This window comes from Bos indicus x Bos taurus, chromosome 3, assembly GCF_003369695.1.
Source record: "Bos indicus x Bos taurus breed Angus x Brahman F1 hybrid chromosome 3, Bos_hybrid_MaternalHap_v2.0, whole genome shotgun sequence".
In the NCBI taxonomy this organism is placed as follows: Eukaryota; Metazoa; Chordata; class Mammalia; order Artiodactyla; family Bovidae; genus Bos; species Bos indicus x Bos taurus.
The window spans coordinates 55,169,852-55,190,392 of record NC_040078.1 but is presented as its reverse complement, the minus strand read 5'-3'; the positions used below and the strand labels follow the sequence as shown (position 1 = coordinate 55,190,392).

Below are 20,541 nucleotides of genomic sequence, written 5' to 3'. Positions count from 1 at the left end.
AGACAGCATATTAAAAAGCAGAGACATTACTTTGCCAACAAAGGTCCGTCTGGTCAAAGCTATGGCATTTCCAGTGGTCATGTATGGATGTGACAGTTGGACTATAAAGAAAGCTGAGCCGAAGAATTGATGCTTTTGAGCTGTGGTGTTGGAGAACACTCTTGAGAGTCTCTTGGACTGCAGGGAGATCCAACCAGTCCATCCTAAAGGAGATCAGTCCTGGGTGTTCACTGAAGGACTGATGATGAAGCTGAAACTCCAGTACTTTGGCCACCTGATGCAAAGAGGTGACTCATTTGAAAACACCCTGATGCTGGGAAAGATTGAAGGCAGGAGGGGAAGGGGATGATAGAGAATGAGATGGTTGGATGGCATCACCAATGATGGACATGAGTTTGGGTAAACTCCGGGAGTTGGTGATGGACAGGGAGGCCTGGCATGCTGAAGTCCATGGGGTTGCAGAGTCGGACACGACTGAGCGACTGGACCGAATACATTTTTTAGCCAAGAAAATGAAAAGACTAAACAAATATTACTATACCCAAACTGCAGCTTTATTTTAAAAAGAAAATATAACAAACAGAAAGAAATTAAATACCAAAATGCTGGTGACTATTTCCAGGTGGCTCATGGGTGTTTTCATTATGCATTTTCTAAATTTCTGTAATGCACATGCACTAACCTTTGATTATTGCAAAAATAACTTTTAAAAAGATCTATTTATCTGGTTGCAGCTTGTAGAACGTCATTACTGAACAGTGGTTTTGTGGTCAATCACTAGAAATTGTGGAGCATTAGAGGAGGGAGGCTACTGCTCTCAATCTACACTTGGAAAGATGGAGATGTGTGGTGCCCAGGAAGGGAGATGTGATGCCCAGGAAGGGAGAGTAACCTAGGATTCTGTTTCTTCCTAGGCCCCACTCTGGGTGAGATAGGCTCTACGTGCCTGGAGTCTACATTTCATCACTATCCTTGCAATCCTTTATTTGGGTTATAGTGTTCTTCTGTCGATTTGTCTAGTATTCTCCCACAGCTGTGAGTAGTGCTATGTCAATGTCCTACATTTTGTGCAAGGGAGAAATATCATTTGTCTTCATCGTCTGATACCTTTCCCTTCCATGGTCAACAGAAATGACAGGGGAGGTCTGATCTTCTAATAGGGAAAATTCCTTCCTGGACCAGGGCTGGAATTTGCCCACCAAGGCCACAACAGGAGACTGTCTTTTAAATCTAGTTAGTACTGAAAAGTGAAGTGTTAGTCACTCAGTCGTGTCTGACTTTTTGTGACCCCCATGGACTGGAGCCCACCAGGTTCCTCTGTCCATGGAATTCTCCAGGCAAGAACAGTGGAGTGGATAGCCACTGCCTTCTCCAGGGGATCTTCCCTACCCAGGGATTGAACCCTGGTCTGCTGCGCTGCAGGTGGATTCTTTACTGAGCCACCAGGGAAGCCCAAACTAGTGTTAACCTCTTTACAAATGTGTAAGAACCATGAGACCTATTTTGAAGCAGTACAGTTTATAGAGATGTTTAGCATGGATTCAAGGCCCCAGTACAAACTACCTAATTAGCAAAAGGGCAAAATGTTGTTGGTCTTCGCTTACACTGCCTAGCAGTCAGTTCAGTTTAGTCGCTCAGTCGTGACAAGAAACCTTAGTGTTTGTCAAAGAGTGATATGCAAAACATCTTCACATCACAACCACCGAGGGGGGGTGCTTGATAAAAAAATTCCTGGACATCCTTAGGCCCAATAGTTTCCATTTTAAATACTGTTTTAGACTATGAGTATCCAAAATGTAAAAATAACAAAGAAGTATAGATATGCAGATTCTATAGACTAAAATGTAAACATCTGAAAACTGACATCTGGCTCTACTACTAATTATTTCGCTCAACTAGCTCACTGAGAAAAAACACATACTTACACATTCTTACATTTCTAAAGCCAGTGCCTTTCAAGGCCCCATTTAATCACTTCTTGCTTATTAATACACAAGTATTAAAAAATCACACACATACCCTCTTTCAAACTGCAAACTAAATATGTTCAACAGTGGTTCCTCAAAAGCCTATTATTTCCACAACTTTATTAAAATAAGAAAATTAAATATATATGAAAACAGTAATGGAAAACAAGGACCTCTATCAGCTTTATTAGCTGCAATATGCATTATATGTGATTATATATATAAATTAAAAAATTACATATGTAACATAATTATAACAAAAACTTTAGTTTTGAAAAACATTTTATTCAAGAATTTCAAATATTTTCCAAAATACAGTTTCCTAGATTGCTACAAAAGAAAGCAAATTTAATATGAAATTTAAATCATTAAATATGTTTCACTAGTATATACATACAGAATGCCAAGCAATTTATATTTAGCCCTGGAATGCGTACCATGTCTTTTGTTTTTCCTTATTAAAGGCTCAATCCAGCACTTGGTATATATAGGCTATGTACAACAGGCAAAGTTCAGTGTTCACAGGAATTTCACATTAGCTTCCTCAACTTATAGCTGTGGTAATTTGTCCACAGGGGTGTCAAACTTGAAGTCTGTAGGAAACAGATCTGGGGCCCGAGGATAGATTAGTCTGTACGACTGCCTGATTGTAACATCAGCAACACCAGCAATATCTCCAATCTCTAAAAGACAAAAATCAAAGTATTAAGTATAACTTCCATCCTACCTCCCTTCCACCTGCGTTCTAATTTTGGGACCTGGTAGTATAAAATGTCTAAGTGAAAAAACAAAAATACTTTTTAACAGTTAAAAAGTAGAAAGTAGGGCTACAGTAACAATAATGGTCTCAATATCTATTATCTCAAAGGGTTGTTGTATTAACATTAAAAAGTTTACTATATGTAAAACATCTGAACAGTTCAGGGCATAGCAGAATGTGTGGTAACTATTATATTGCTTCCTATATTTAGAACTGACTTCTTCACAATAAATTTTTTTGAGGATCACAGAAGTAATCCACGAATACATTCTTATAAAGAAATTCACTTTATTATTTCTGTGTTTTAAAGTTCCCCTACATCTCCCCTAGCAAACCTCTGTTAAGAGGTTCTTATAAGGTTAAAACCAAATGGGATCACACTATAAATATTCTTCTCCAAACTTTTTTCTATTTAACACATCTGAGATCAAATAGCTATATATTACAGCATGATGTAGATGGTTTTCACTATTATACACATACTGGAGCATATATATTGAGCTCATTTGAGTTATTTCTATAGTCTATTAAGGAATCCAAGAATGTGCATTTACCATTCAAACTCAAGTGTCACTTTTTTCTTTTTTTAAATGAAGTCCCAAAGGACTGCCACATGACAATTATTTGGTTAGTTATACTTAAAATAGATTTTTAAAACACATCCTTTAATACAACCTCATTTTATCTTTTCAGAATTTTATCTTTTCCAGTTCAAACTAGTGAGATTTTATGGCTTCAAAGTGTGGATGTGGCCATCAATAAATAATATTAAATTTCCTTACCTTATGTTACATTATATTTTTCTGGACATAAATACCAATTTATATAAACTATTTGTATATCAACTAGCTGCTGGGCAGGGAAAGAAAGGACCTTATATTTCAAGAAAACCCTTCATGTGAAACACAAAGTGTCAAGAAGATTAGAATAAACTTTACAACTATTAATAGGAATGAGGGTAAGGACAATCTGTCCAGCCACAACTTCTCAATTTTCTAAGACGACTCAAAATTTTCTTGAAAAATGCAAGTGGAGCCCAAAGGGAATGGATAATGGCACATTTAAATAACTAATGGCTGGCTTCTTCTGCCTAATCATTCTTCTATCTAATTTATTACTTTTATTAACATAGGAACATACAGCGTAAGCTGAGGTAAAAGGCTATTCTGAATAGGGTATTAAGTTATTGCAGCAAGTAATTTCACTACCTCACTTTTAAATTTAGGACTGCTCCTTTTTCTTTACAAAACTTTTTGAGGATCACAGAAGTAATTAATTACTGAATGCCGTGTGTTGTGCTGGAGGAGAAAATGGCAACCCACTCCACTATTCTCCCCTGAAAAATCCCATGGACAGAGGAGCCTGCTGGGCTATAGTCCAAAGGGTCGCAAAGAGTCAGACACAACTGAGTGACTGAGCAGAGCACAGCACACAGCTTCTCCTTCTTTATAAATCTTTTTGAGGATCATAGAAGTATTAACAAATACATGCTTATAAAGAAATTCACTTAATATCTGTCTGAAAGTTCTACAACAGTAAATTAAAAAATAGCTGAAGGCTGAACAGTATTTTCATGAAGAAACTGAACAGCATACAAAAGAAGAAAGGGAATAGATTTCACAGAAAGGTAAAACCTGATGGTCAGCACACATTTATAGTGTGCGTATCTGTAGGGTTCAGGCCAGCTCCAGAGAAACAAAGAATGGCTGCCTCCTATCAAGATTCAAAAGGTAAGTTTTGAGGTGGGAAAAAAACAAGACTATTCCAAATAGCCAGAAATATTTAGGGGATACAAATAAAAACAACTTCTAAAAATGAAAAAAAATATATGAACTAAAATTACTTAATTCAAAATGAAGAAAAAAGTACACGGGGTTATGCCTGCAAAATATTTTTATTTATGAGCCACTTAAAAGCAAAATATTGTATTTTCTTAAGTTTTGATGCTAAGGAACTACCTCTTAAACACAGGCTCTGGATATTTACTGTCACACCTCAGAGAACTGCAGGTTCAATTCCAGACCCCTAAAATAAAGCCAATATTGCAATAAAGCCAAACACATGAATTTTTTGGTTTACTAGTACATCATAAAAAATTATGTTTACACTGTAGTTTATTAAGTGTGCAAAATAATTTTGTCTAAAAAAAGAATGCACATACCTTAATTAAAAAATACTTTATTACTAAAAACCAAAAATGTTAACCATCATCTGACGAACAGAATTGCCATAAATCTTCCATTTGTTAAAAAAAAAAAAAAAATGCAGTGTCTGTGAGGTACAACAAAATGAGGTATGCCTGTACCTGCCTCATAACTTAAAATGGAAATACAATCACATACTACAGCCTTCACAATTTTATCAATACTCTTCCTGATGAAGAATCCTACCTTTTTGGGTCCTTTTCTCAGCTGATGCCTGTGAGGCCATGTAAATAGCAGCTGCTGCCACAGATATCGGGCTCCTTCCAGGAACCAAATCCAGCTCCACAGCTTTACGGGCTATATGAGTCGCTGCCATCTGTACTTGCTTAGGAAGACAAAGGTTGGAACAAAACCTGGACATGAAGTCCCCAGTTGTAATCAAATCCACACTGGTTTCTAAAGCTTTCAGAATAAGTTTAAAACATCGACCAATTTCTTTCTTAGAAATTCGTGATACAGCGCATATTTCTAAAAGACAAAAGAAGTTTAAATAAATCAATCCACCTAGGCCGTGTAGTTCACCTTAAAAATCTATCATTTTTTATTATAAAAGTAATATACTGCAAACTTCTATCCTGCCTTAAAGATCAATCTAATTCTGAGTGACACTTCTCACAAAACTAATTTAAAATTTCTCAATTAATTTACATGTTTACAAAAGCTTTTTAAAAAAAAAAAGCTAAATGTAGGTCTTAATATTTCAAAATATTAACTTCTCTGAAGTTTCAATTCATGCAAGTTTCTTCAATCAATCAAAAATGTCTTTGATATGTATTAATCTGTTGTAAGGGGTGTATCAAGAAAATGAAAGAAAATATTCAAACTAAAGAAAGCCTCTCAAGTTACACAATGTCATACATACATGTAATCCCTGCAATTACAGATACATCAAAATGTGATTAAGTATTTGACCCTGTTCTAAAATATCAACTAACATTAAGAATAAATTTAACAGAAGTCTTAGTTTTAGTTGCAAGAACCACTGCCTCTTCAGTCTGACACAAGAAAACATATAAAATATTCTTGGATGAATAAAGGGTAATTATAGTCTTAAGCTAAAATGTACAAGTATCACAGCAACACTGAATAAGCTGTCATGTTTTCATGCATAAACTGAAAACTACATGAAAAATATTAGTTCTATCAAAGCCTTCAACCTAACTGAAAATGAAAACTGTCTAACTCAAGAGAAAAAATTTCATTGATTCTAAGACTTGACTCTCTCACCTGTAGAGACCTGTGCTTGCTGGGAGTGGAAACTGCTGTACATCCAGTGTACAGACTTGCAACAAAGGATTCTGAGGCCAGGCCTCAAAGCTCACAAAATACAGTCAGAAGACCTTACTAGCAAAGAACATGGGGCTTACATGAACTAACATGACTTTACATGGGAAAACAGCCTGAAAAGAACATGATCAATATGATCATAGAATTTTTGTCAAGGAACAAAATAAGGTGCTGTTTAGAAAGATACTTAAGTGGATTACTGTATGTAACCAGGAAGCTTAATTTACTAAGCATCCAAGCTGCTTGACTTTGGCCTGTCACTTTAATATGAAATAGATTAACATTTATATCTAAACAATTAAAAACTTACCTTTAAATGTTCTAGGAACCCCTTCCTGTCTGCAGGCAATATAAAGACAAGCAGAAGCTATGGCATCATTGGCTCTCCCCTTTAGGCTCTTCTGTTCATACACTTGCTTGAATAGGTTATTTGTTCGATCCTTCAAAGCAGAGAAAAGTGAAAGTCGCTCACTCGTGTCTGATTCTTTGCGACCCCATGGACTATATATAGTCCATGGAATTCTCGAGGCCGGAATACTGGAGTGGGTAGCCTTTCCCTTCTCCAGCACATCTTCCCAACCTAGGGATCGAACCCAGGTCTCCTGCCTTGCAGGTGGATTCTTTACCAGCTGAGCCATGAGGGGAAGTCCTCAAAGCAGAGAAACTAAGTTTAATTAATTCTAGGCCATTTAATTAACCATAATAGCAAAATTTCATGTGTTCACTAAAATTATGCTAAGTCAAAGCCAGCACAGTTTACAGAATATAGACAAGAACTTACAACTATATTTCGAGGGAGGTTGATTCTGTCTGCCATGGTAGTGATTTCTTTAAATGCATTCATCATTGCCCGATCAGAACTGCTCATGGTTCTCCTATTCTGGTACTTAGAATTACCAAATTCATCAAAACTTGCAGCTCCTGTACCCTATAAAACAAAGTTTTATAACTTATGCAAAAAAAAATCTGAAAACCTGAATGAACAATTATTCTAAGAAAACAACTTGCACAATCTGACTCCATATTACCCAAGAAATCTACCCTGAGCAACCTCTATTCCTCAAAAGAAAAAATACCAGGTTAAGGTGGTTTTAAAGAGTTTTTCTAGCAAATACTTGAAATGAAAAATATTATTATAGAATTAATAACATAAACCATGAAACTTCACAGACCTAGGAGAAAAATCACAATTATCTCCAAAAGGTGCTTAAAAAGGTAAGCAAACAAATCTCCCAAGTCCAGCCCCAGCACACTGATTAATGGAGAAACATTAGCAGCATTACCACTAAAAGTCAGAAGACAAAAATGCCTCCTGTCACTACCATTTTCTAACACTGTACTAGAAAAACTAGCTAATATAACATAACTATAAAATGTAATTATATAGCAATTATATTAGTATAATTATATTAAAATTCAGCAGGAAAGAGATGAGAAGTACAAATCTGAGACCAAACTGATAATCTTCAGATAATATCTTTGTATATACCTAGAATTATTCAAGAAAATCACTCAAACTGTAATGAATTCATCAGAGTGGCAAGGTCAAAATTAACAAACGAAAGTCAATAGCCTACATACATGTAATCAATCAGAACATGCAAGAAAAACCTGCAATTACAACAGCAACAAAAAAAGCAAAATATCTAGATTAACTTAGAAAGAAAACTTTAAAACACCCACTGAAGGATAGATATGACCTAAGGAAATACATACTATATTTCTGGATAAGATTTTTCATTAAGAAGTCAGTTTTCCCTGAGCCAATTTGAAAATAAATCTAACCAGTGAAAATAATTACCAAGTTTTTTTTTTTTTTTAATAAACAAAGTTATCCTAACATTAAATGGAAAAGACCAGTGAAGAAAATGCTGAAAAGGTTATAAAACAAGATTAATGCTCCCAAATACTAGAATAGCACAGTGTGTCCTTAGACAACTAGACCAGGTTAAGATAAAGGATAGGAAGTCCAGAAATATTCCCAGATACATACAGAAACTTAACATATGACAAATGTAGCATCTTAAAAAATTTCTTTGCCACAAACACATAAATAATTGTCAAAGGAATCAGAAGAACCCAGTAGCAGTGGTTACCTGTTTCTGATAGGGAAAAGGGACTGCGGTAGAAACAGAGTTTAGGGGTCAAGAGTGAGGAAAACTACTGTTCTTTTTACATGTTTTTGAATCATGTATCTCCTACTGGAAAAACGTAAACATTAAAAAAAGTAACAGTATTAATTAGTTGCAATCTTGAAGTTTATAAACGTTCTTAGTAATTTTTCCAGCCACATGCAGAAACTACCTACTTTAAAATACTCTTGAATATTGTCAACTTTTTAACTTAGCCACACCATGTTTTTCAAACTTAGTATGTAAATTATAGGGCATGAAAATATGACCTGCTTTTGCCTAATTTCTTAAAAATGGACTATGCAGTAGTATAAATTAAGTCCTAAAATAGCATATGCTTCCTGGATGAGTTCTTTGAAATAATGCCACTATTACTTCCAATTTAGATAGCAGAGCAAAAGCCAGCCAGGCTGCCAGGAAGATTATGCTACTGCTTCTATATAACAGCAGCAGGTACCATTTACTGAACACATTATATACACTACATGTGTATAGATACTTTATACATATTTCCATGTAACCCTCAAAATGTCTCTAAGGTTGCAGTATTCTCACTTTACTGATGAGAAAAGTAAAGCTTAGGAGAGTCATAAATTCACCACTATTAGCAAATAGTCTATTATACAGCGATCCAATTTATCTTAGTGGTCTTGAGGGAAAAGAGAAAAGATTACTAATATTCAAGGAGCATTTTAATATGAACTCAAAGAGCCTACAACACTCAAATTTTGGGGGCAAAACTGCTTCGTTAAAACAAGGGCCTGAGATAGAGAGTCTGTAACTTCAATGTATTAGTTTCCCATTTAAGACAGAAGAAATAAATAAGGCAACCATCATTACCAGTAGTCTTACTGCTGATCTTACTCTCAGACAGAGATTCCTCACTGGGAACAGTGACTGATAATTTTGCAAAGTTTCCAACTCCAGGTCTTTGGTCAGTCTGCACCTGGCATTTCCTGCCCAATGGATTTATTACCTTGCCAATCATAGTAGACAAATCTCCATCACTCAGAAGAGGATTCTGAGAATCTCCAACTCGAGATGGATCTTTTGTTGCTTTATCATTGCTGAAAGTTCTCCACTCAGATCCTACATCGATAACTCGGTCACCTGAGAATATAAATGGAAATCTGAATTGTCTCATCAAGATAGGATTTATTTAACACAGCCTAATGCCCAACTTAGCTCTTTTATTCCCAGAAAATCTCAACACGAACATCAGGCTTCAGCTTAAGTATCTTGTCTCAGATATTTATCTTAAAGTATTCCTATTGTGACAGTTCTATAATAACCCTCTTTAAACATTACGCTACGATTAGTTGTATTTTAACTCCTGGAATAAAGAAGTAGACAAAATAAAGACAAAAATAAAGTTAAGCAATGTGGTAAAAAGATAAAGTAACAATGAAGAATCAAGATTTGAAAAAAAAAAAAAGAATCAAGATTTGAACAAAACGTGCAACAGGCACAGAAATAAAAACCAAAAAACACTGTTCATGATGTTATTAATACACAGTTTAAAGAAATTACAAAGTTTTTATGGGCAATGCTCTGCAAAGAACTAAGCCTAAGAGGATACTTTAGTAACTATCTGAAAATACTGAAAATATTTGGGGGTCAAATAATTCATACAGAATAAACTTAAGCCTAGAATCAGTAAGCAGAAAGGTAGGTAAACTTTTCTTTTTACACAAAAAAGCAGTGGCTAAAAACGCCATGCCAAGAAACCAGACGGGTAGATTTGGTGTAGATTACTGCTTTGAGGGGAATGCTCAATGGCTGGTAAATACCTCTACCAGAGACAAGCGTTAACAATAATACCTGCATATGCTAGTCACTGTGCCCTTTGTAAATGTTATTTTTCAATCCTTAAAGCTTTATAAAAATAGATATCACTTTTATTTTATTAGAAATAAAATTAATTTGCCTAACATCACACAACTAAAACTGAAATGCAAATGGGATTCCAGAATCTGTTCTATACTGCATTTATAAAACATTAGCTTTTCCACCAATGTGATAAAATTAAAAGCAGGAACCAGACCATTTTCATCTGTGGCTATATATAGCAAACAGAAAGGAATGGAAGAAATAAGTTATCTCAGTAGTTAAAAAAAAGTTGGTATTGACAGCCAATTAATATAATGGTTAAAATTATGGACTCTTATCAGTTGCTGCTTAGCCTTGGGCAAACTTCCTCATTTCTGTAGTAGTGCAATGATTCAGCTTTAAATTTCCCCAATTACCTTATTTTAAATTAAGTAATACATTTTCAATCCATATGAAGTGCTTAAAAACCAGTTCAAAGTAAGTTGCTTGTATTAGCTATTTAATGCTATAAAAATAAGATGACATTCTGACAGTTTGATATTAATTCTGAATAAGAAGAGCACCAGTTATAAAACATTAACCTGCATTAGAGTGCTCTGCTGCAGTATCTGGTATGTAGGACAGCAATGGCACCCCACTGCAGTACTCCTGCCTGGCAAGTCCCATGGATGGAGGAACCTGGTAGGCTGCAATCCATGGGGTCGCTGAGGGTCGGACACGACTGAGCGACTTCACTTTCACTTTTCACTTTGATGCATTGGAGAAGGAAATGGCAACCCACTCCAGTGTTCTTGCCTGGAGAATCCCAGGGACGAGGGAGCCTAGTGGACTGCCGTCTATGGGGTCACACAGAGTGGGACACGACTGAAGTGACTTAGCAGTAGCAGCAGTAGGACAGCAAAGGAGGTGGGGAGAAAACAGAAGGAAGGAACTCAACGCAGACTGCTGCACTTTCTATATACGGTAAACTAAAATGCTTGTTAACAGAGTAGAGTGATCTGCCCTTAGGGTTTTATTTTAGAAAATAAGTAAATACATAACAGAATCATTCCTGATGATTTTGAGAAGATGTTTTCTTCTTTGAATACTCAAATCACTTGGGAATAACCAGATCTCACTTGGACTATCACGTGTCCATGTCACAAGGCAAGTGGGATAGAGTTAGGAACACCACTTGCCACACCTTAGGAAGTGAAAATGGCCAAGGAAAGCAGAAGCAAGGAGATCAGGTAAGGCAACTTCTGTGGATCAGAGATTCAGCAGGTGGCCCAAAATAAGGAGAAAAAGTTACATGAATAGGATGGTCAAGATGCATTTCTCTGCTTCCTCCTCATAAGAACAAACATCACTAAACATGAGAAGCAATTCTAATTAATTAAATTGAGTTTTAAAACTTAAATGACATTAATGTAAAATGTGTAATTGTGCAGAGTTTTACTACAATACTAAGCAAGGCCCTGTCTTAGAGAGATACTCTAAAGAGACTGATTTTTGTTCCTTTTTACAGAAGAGTAACTGCTTACAAGAAATAGTTATATAAGCAAAATAAAATTACCTGTATTCCCAACACCCAAAGATAGCCACTGTCAATACTGTGGTATATATTTTCTTTTCCATTCATCTGTATACATATGTTTTTTTGTGAGATTAAAATTATAGTGTCTAGTCCATTACAAGCTCTTTTCACTAAATTTCTAATCAAAACACCAAAACAAAACTTTTAGACAAAGTTCAGCCCTTTCAATAGTATCCACTCATCAAAGTGTTGCCATGTCTCCATTCTTCCTGTTTTCAAAGGGAGAAAAGCGAATCTAACTTTCCTAGTCAGTAAAATAAAAACACACAACAAATAACTACTGCAGCCTTCAAATCCAGAGTTACTTAAAAATTTAAGTGAAAAAAATCAAATGCCATCATTAACTTTTAACACTTTAATTTACACAATGGATGTAAGAAGAGAATACCTTCCTTATCTTACTAGCGTCTTTTCAGTCTCTCTGGAACACTAAAGATAAAGTACTAGTTTGCTAGTAGCATGCTTCATTTCACAGCATTTTCCTTTTGACCCAAAATTAACTTACCATGAGTTTCTTTTGTACTTGCTTTTACTGCCTCAAAAAAGACAAATTGGATTAGGAGGGGGAAAAAAAAAAAGTTGGCCTAGGATAGTATAAATAGAAAGCCCAGAACTGGGTAGTGATGTAATTTTTCCACATACGTGGGAATGGTCTACATGACTCATTCAACAATCTGTAGTTTGTGCTCAGAGTCATTCCCTCTTTTTATACTTTACTGCTCAAAACATAGTATTTATAGAAAATAAAATTTCCAAAATAACTCAAATAGCACATCATGAAACTACAACTAGACCATCAGATTATGTGCATGAGTAATAAGAAATACAGCAGATCATTCAGAAAAAAAGTCAGAACACATAAAAGATTTTCTTGAAGAACATCTAAATGCGGTAGCATTTTTAAAAGTTGCTCTGGAAAGAAACTGCATTACAGAATCTTTTCAAGGAATAAGTGTACAAGGCAGCCATACTGTTTAGGTATGGTCAACCTTTAACATGCAGAAGCCCAACAATTAGCACATACGTGCATAACATACAACCTTACATAGCCCTCTGTTCTACCAACAGAGAAACATGCCAACTTTTAACAGTTCCTTTTTAAACCACACCCTGATTTTTATAAAATCAACATCAGATAAAAAGTCTGTATCACAGCACTACTACACTATATATAATACCACTATTCCTCCCTCCATCTATATTGTGTGATCTCTTCACACTCTGATCAAGTTTCCCATCCAAAAAGGTAAAGAGATTCAATAGTATACACACATGCACAGTTCTCAATCCATGTTATCAGAAAGGTGTCTAAAGAGTATCAAGGAAGATATTTTACTATATTCTAAAGGAATGAGTTTCATCTCTCTTTTTTCAGGAAGAAATTGAGAGTAACTGCCAAAATCATTCACACTAGTTTAAAACTGTTCAACTACTTTGGCACACACCTACCTTATGATTTGTGCACCACAACTACTGAGCCTCTGCTCCAGAACCCAGGAGCTGCAACGATTGAGCCCACATGCCGCAGCAACAGAAGCCCAAGCACCCTGGAGCTCGTGCTCCAATGAGAAGCATGCTCACTGCAACTAGAGCGCAGCCCTTGCTCTCCACAACCAGAGAAGGCCCAGGCAACAATGAAGACCCAGCACAGCCAAAAATAAATAAATTGTTTAAAAATCTCATTTTCTAACTAGAAATTGCTATTGTATTTCACATGCCTATATTCAGCTACTTTTAATAGACTTAATTTTTAAAAAATGATCTAAACAATCCAGACATAGAGTCCCATCAATGGCAAGGAATTGTTCCCTTTCCAATGCTTAACTCCCATTTATAATTTGTATCTAAAGCACTTGTCAGAACCTTCAAAACAATGCCTTTAACACAAAAATGTCCCCAATACTTTGACATTATGCATGAAAGTGACAGGTGAACTGAAAGTCTTCCGTTAAAGCATCAAGCATCATTGTACTCTACCTCAGAGCATCTTAAATGAGGAAAAAGTGTTGTGCTTATTAAATGTCTATCATCTCAGTAGACTACAGTATTTATTACATATTATCTTCTTACATAGCACATTGTAGGCCATTATTCTTCTAGTACTTTCGCGAAACTAAATTATTTGGAGATAATAAACAGATTCAGCAGTTAGGTGGCTTAAAACAAAGATTTCTTTCTTATTCATATTACCTGTGTATAGCAGGGGACAGAACTGCTTTCTATGCAGTCCTTACTCAGGATGATGGAATTGCTACTTCTTGAGGCAAGCCAGTCATCATGGCCGGGGAATGAATTATGCACTGACTTAATCGTTTCCAATAGTAACATTTCTACTCACAGGCCACCAGCCACAGCCAAAGCCAGCCATGGGATGTTTAAATTCAGAGCGAGCGGGGAAATAAAACTGTACCATGTGGCCCAAGAAGTATCAGTGAGTGGTCACTGGTACTCAGCAAATAAAATCAGCAAATAAATTTGACAATCAGCAAATAAAACTCAAGCTCTGTATTTTTGTGGATTTATGTATAATTTTTAAAAGATTGTTCTATGACTTCCTTCTGTGTCACAAGACAAACAGGACTGAGAGTTAACTTCACTGTATTAGCATTTGTCACAGAGAAGTAATTCATCAGTAAAATTGTAGGTCCCTTCAAGGTAACATTTTTACTGGTTAGCTGCATACAAATTTCTGTTAATAAAACTTTTTAAATGTTAAGGATACATTCCCCAGTGGTGCACAGGAGTCTTGATTTTGCAACCCTAAGGTCTTCTGTGAGCAATGTAAAGTTTTCTTGTACCTTTAATACTTGATCATATTCACCTGCATCTTCAAATAGTACCATAATGGCTATCCTGTCTTTACCACTTTCCAAAATTCACTCTCTATATTCTCAGGTTTGTTTTCTGTTTTACTGTTTCAATTTTCTAGAATGTTAAGTCAGCTTATTGCTATCTAAAACAGTTTTACTGTGTTTGTCTCCTTGTGCTATCTTCTTTCTTTCTGACCCTTGTTAATAGAGACATTAAAGAAGCTTTATTTCACTGATCACAAAAAAGTAGTTATTTTCTATAATTTTTTACTGGTAAACTATATCAGGAGAGGGCTTCCTTGGTAGCTCAGCTGGTAAAGAATCCGCCTGCAATGTAGAAGACCCTGGTTTGATTCTTGGTTCAGGAAGATGCCCTGGAGAAGGTAATTGGCTACCCACTCCAGTATTCTGGCCTGGAGAATTCCACAGACTATCAGTCCATGGGGTTGCAGAGTCAGACACGACTGAGCAACCATCACTATTATCAGGAGAAGAATTTTCTGTTAAGTCCACAGGACTGCTGTTCCTCCATTGTAGCTTGTATTCATAAGCCTCAGGTTGATTTTTATGCTTATTCATCCTATAATGAATTATCAATCAAAGTCCACTGGAAAACCTTCCAATCCACCACCTCAAGTATTCTCAGCCTCTCTGGATACTCACAAATCCCTGGCAGACAAAAAAGAACCCAAACAAAACTAAACTTCTGGTATGATTCAAAAAATGTATCAATATTAGAAAAGATACAGGTAGACTTGTAATTAAAGCAAAAACAATAAAAAGTAACTTCAACAAGATAGAACTTTCTCAGGTTACCAGTCCATGAGTTATACTAATAGTTTTGGATTAGTGTGACTCCCTATCTTTTTGATAAGCCATCCTCATGATGATCTGCATTCTGCAGCATATGATGACTATTGGTAGTTCCCTCCATCATATCTGTATTCTAGCCAATGGGAAGCAGAAAAAGGGAAAGCACATCCCTTAGGGCTGGTTCTAGAGGTGCACAAATCTTTTCTACTTTACAGTGCATCTTAGAATTCAATCACACGGCCACAGCTAACTACAAGGGAAGCTGGGAAATACACGCTAGCTGAGCAGCCATGGAACCAGTTAAAATTCAGGGATTCTTATTATTAAAGAAAGAACTGGGGCTTCCCTGGGGGTTCAGTGGTAAGGAATCCGCCTACCAATGCAGGAAACAAGGGTTCCATCCCCGGTTCGGGAAGATCCCACATGTGGAGCAACTAAGCCTGAGTATCACAACTATTGAGCCTGTGCTCTAGAGCTCATGAGCCGCAATTACTGAGCTTGGAAGCTGCAACCACTGAAGCTTGCATGCCCTAGAGCCCGTGCTCCACAACAAGAGAAGTCACTGCAATGAGAAGCCCACGCAACACAAGTAAAGTAGCCACCACTCACCACAACTAGAGAAAAGTCTGTGCAACAACGAAGGCCCAGCACAGCCAAAAATAAATAAATAAAATTACAAAGAAAAAAACAATATATCAATAATACAGTGATCTTAAAAAAAAAAAAAGAGTTCAGTAATAGCTACTGGGAAACAACCAGCAGTTTCTGCTATATGGAGTAATGGGATCAGGAGAAAGAAAAGTATATCTCCTAGAAACAAGGTACTTTGCCTGACAGTCTAAAGGAAACAGTACACGGGGGCAAATTAAACATTTAACCTTTGTACCAGGCAAGCTACTAAAGCTACAACCAATGGTATTTTGTAGTACAACATTAAAATCATAACGGCTTAAGATAGCAATTTTAATAGAGGGGAAAACTGCAACATACCAAAAGCAGCCAGGAAACCAATATTGGAGATATAGTCTGACTTTCTAGCCTGACCTAGACTCAGGATATTTTTGTTTTCTGTTTTCTATTGTAAATTACAAAAGAATTTTTTAAAAAGGGATACTGAGAGGAACTGCCCAAAATTCCAAATCTTTCTGCCATCTTTCTGGAAAAGGATTTAAGTTATTTTGGTGTACCACCCACCTCTACTAGAGAATTCAGAAGAGTCTTAGAACAGTATTTCCCAAGCTATTTGTTTTCATATGTTAGATGTATCTAAAACCATTTAATTTAAAACAACAAAAGTTTTAAAAAGTGCTGGTAAGTCTAAAGCTTCAATAATCAAAATATATTATTATTCAGGACTTCCCAGGTGGTGCAGTGGTGAGGAATCCACCTGCCAAGCAGGAGACATGGATTCAATCCCTGGGTTGGGAAGATCCCCTGCAAGAGGAAATGGCAACACACTCCAGTATTCTTGCCTGGGAAATCTCATGGTCAGAGGAGCCTGGTGGGTCTCTAGAGTCTGACATGACTGAAGCGACTTAGCACACACTGGGCTTTTACTAAGTTTCAGGCACTAAATGCTTTACATATGACATCCAGAACCTTTCCTAATATTTGAGAGACCTGAGGCAAAATTATAAGCGGAGATCAACAGGGTCAAAGAGTCAGATACGAAACTATTTAGGACTAAACAACAAAGAACATTTATTATTATTTAAAATGGATAAGTCCAAAGCATTGAATTTTTAAATTAGGTGCCCTGGAAAACTGTTTAAGCCATCACATTGTATTTTTTAAATCTAATGCTGAAAATGAAATGCATCATTAGCTTCCACACCTTCCTCAGTCATCTAACCTTTCTCACATTTCAAAGAATCCAAATTTTTAGTCTAGGGTTACTATATATTCTTATCAGAAATCGTACATTGATGATATCTTTGAAGGGAACTTTGGTCAAGAGATACTTCATAAAAAATACTATTAATAATATAGTCAGTCTCTAAATCAATTTATGTTTCCACAATGCAAACCAGGTACCAACTCATAATGAATTATCCTTTAGAAACAAACCAAATCATGGTTAATTTCCCAGACCAGCCCATAAAAGCCTATTTTATCCATGTTTAGACCCTTGGAGATGGGGAGAACCTGTACAAGTCAACAGTGATAATTACCATTTGGAAAATAGTTCCATCCTTGAATATGTGAACAGACCTTGCTTCTCCTGAAATTGGCAGATTTGCAGCAGCAGCATCTAAGCTAAGGAGCTATGGCTCTGGTATAAGATGCATCTTAACTTAGCCACAATAACATTTAGTCATTCACACACTAATCCTTTCAGGCCTCTATCCTATGGCATATGTTTCTTTACCCCTCTACCTGGAATGACTTTCCCTCCATAAACCCTAACATTCTTAATGATCGATCATGTTTTCAATGTAAATTCAACAGTAATTTCCTCAGGAAGTCACCACTTCCTTCCTAGTGCTCTCCTCAAACTCAAACTCGGAAGATCTGTAATAGAACTTTTACCACTTTGTTGTTTTAATTCACCCCTTCCTTCCACACACTAGCCAAAGAGCTAGTCCAGAGCTTGCTTATTGCATCTCATCTTTCCAACACTCTCCCTGACCAGCAGTGCTTAACAGAAGTACAATGACCAAAGGCCTTTCAAGTCCAACAGATCTAGATTTAAGTGACTGTGTCACTTACTAAACAGAGAATCTTGAAGTAATTACCCAAATACTCCAAGCATCAGTTTCCCTTTCTGTGAAACAAAAACCTACCTCAAAGAACACCTGTGTTACCCAAACAAAATTAGTTATTCTCTAATGCTTAAGTAGTGTCCATATTAAAAATTCTGAATTAGGTAAAAACACTGTGTCTGAGGGCTTACAAGCCATGACAAAGCAAGAATCTGAAAATGAATACAAATACTCCTTACTTTAAAAATATAACTTGGCCATCTTAAACTAAATGTTTTCCTTTAGGAAACATTGCTAATTCAAATTTAAAGATGATAATCTGATAATGTTTAAAATACTATAATTGCAGCATTAAATATGCTAGACCAATAACAATCTCTCAAACACATTTTGCAAATGACCTGCTAGGGAGAACGGCATCTCAGACTTAGAATCATCCTTTTTCCTACAAGGTTAAGAAAAAAGGAGTACTTACATTCCCAAAATATGTATCACTGAAATCTCATACTAAAATTCTACTGTTTAGTTTATACATTACCTCATTTGATTCTTAACAGTTCCTAGTAAACATGAGATTTATGGTACATGCCCTTGAAGGGGGGCCATACTTATTTTACATATAAAGAAAGCTAAGCTTGGAAAAATTATACAACTTGACCTAAGTCACATAACTCATTAAGTAGTAGAGCCAAGTCTAGACTCCAGGGCCAAGGACTACTAGTTTTTCCAGGAGCTATGGACACACACAGATATCTGGTTTACAGGAATAATTTGAAGTCTAGGTCTTGAGACATGGGAAACATGAGGGCAAAGATGAAAAGCCTAAAGAGGTACAGAGATCTCAAAGAATGTGGCAATTTCTAAAATTTACAGAATAGATCTGTTTAGAGTTTCTGAAAGTGGAGCCTGCAGTCTTTTTAAACTGCTTAATGCATATTCACATTCATGTCTCAGATTAACTGGTATTAATAATATCCAGAATAACTTAAGAGGGGAAGGTTAAAGTGATTCATTTTTCTCTTTCAAATTCATCTATTCTCCCAAGAAAAAGAAATGCAAAACAGCAAAATGGCTGTCTGAGGAGGCCTTACAAATAGCTGTGAAAAGAAGAGAAGCAAAAAGCAAAGGGGAAAAGGAAAGATATACCAATTTGAATGCAGAGTTCCAAAGAATAGCAAGGAGATATAAGAAAGCCTTCCTCAGCGATCAATGCAAAGAAACAGAGGAACACAATAGAATAGGAAAGACTAGAGATCTCTTCAAGAAAATTAGAGATACCAAGGGAACATTTCATGCAAAGATGAGCTCAATAAAGGACAGAAATCGTATGGACGTAACAGAAGCAGAAGATATTAAGAGGTGGCTAGAATACACAGAAGAACTGTACAAAAAAGATCTCCATGACCCAGATAATCATGATGTTGTGATCACTCACCTAGAGCCAGACATCCTGGAATGTGAAGTCAAGGGGGTCTTAGGAAGCATCACTACGAACAAAGCTAGTGGAGGTGATGGAATTCCAGTTGAGCTATTTCAAATCCTGAAAGATGATGCTGTGAAAGTGCTGCACTAAATATGCCAGCAAATTTGGAAAACTCAGCAGTGGCCACAGGACTGGAAAAGGTCAGTTTTCATTCCAATCCCAAAGAAAGGCAATGCTCAAACTACCGCACAATTGCACTCATCTCACATGCTAGTAAAGTGATGCTTAAAATTCTCCAAGCCAGGCTTCAGCAATACGTGAACCGTGAACTTCCAGATGTTCAAGCTGGTTTTAGAAAAGGCAGAGGAACCAGAGATCAAATTGCCAACATACGATGGATCATCGAAAAAGCAAGAGAGTTTCAGAAAAACATCTATTTCTTCTTTATTGACTATGCCAAAGCCTTTGACTGTGTGGATCACAATAAACTGTGGAAAATTCTGAAAGAGATGGGCATACCAGACCATCTGACCTACCTCTTGAGAAACCTCTATGCAGGTCAGGACGCAACAGTTAGAATTGGACATGGAACAACAGAATGGTTCCAAATAGGAAAAAGAGTACATCAAGGCTGTATATTGTCACCCTGCTTATTTAACTTCTATACAGAGTACATCATGAGAAACGCTGGGCTGGAAGAAGCAAAAGCTGGAATCAAGATTGCCGGAGAAATATCAATAACCTCAGATATGCAGATGACACCACCCTTATGGCAGAAAGTGAGGAAGAACTAAAGAGCCTCTTGATGAAAGTAAAAAAGGAGAGTGAAAAAGTTGGCTTAAAGCTCAACATTCAGAAAACTAAGATCATGGCATCTGGTCCCATCACTTCATGGGAAACAGATGGGGAAACAGTGGACACAGTGGCTGACTTTATTTTTCTGGGCTCCAAAATCACTGCAGATGATGACTGCAGCCATGCAATTAAGATGCTTACTCCTTGGAAGGAAAGTTATGACCAACCTAGACAGCATATTA

At 36.4% G+C, this 20,541-nt stretch overlaps 1 protein-coding gene across 2 annotated transcripts in view; it reads right to left on the bottom strand.

The window, feature by feature from the left end:
• Positions 1-532: 532 nt before the first annotated feature.
• Positions 533-20,541, bottom strand: part of GTF2B (general transcription factor IIB) — a 32,732-nt gene continuing 12,723 nt past the window's right edge. Inside the window, exons 3-7 of one of the 2 annotated variants that reach the window (XM_027536639.1) lie at positions 9,327-9,460; positions 7,000-7,146; positions 6,529-6,658; positions 5,118-5,399; positions 533-2,650 (exon numbers count right to left, since the gene is read on the bottom strand). In XM_027536639.1, coding sequence (XP_027392440.1) covers positions 2,517-2,650; positions 5,118-5,399; positions 6,529-6,658; positions 7,000-7,146; positions 9,327-9,460 — 827 coding nt within the window. In that variant the 3' untranslated portion in view covers positions 533-2,516. The remainder of the gene's footprint in view (positions 2,651-5,117; positions 5,400-6,528; positions 6,659-6,999; positions 7,147-9,326; positions 9,461-20,541) is intronic. The other variant, XM_027536640.1, reaches the window with a different exon arrangement.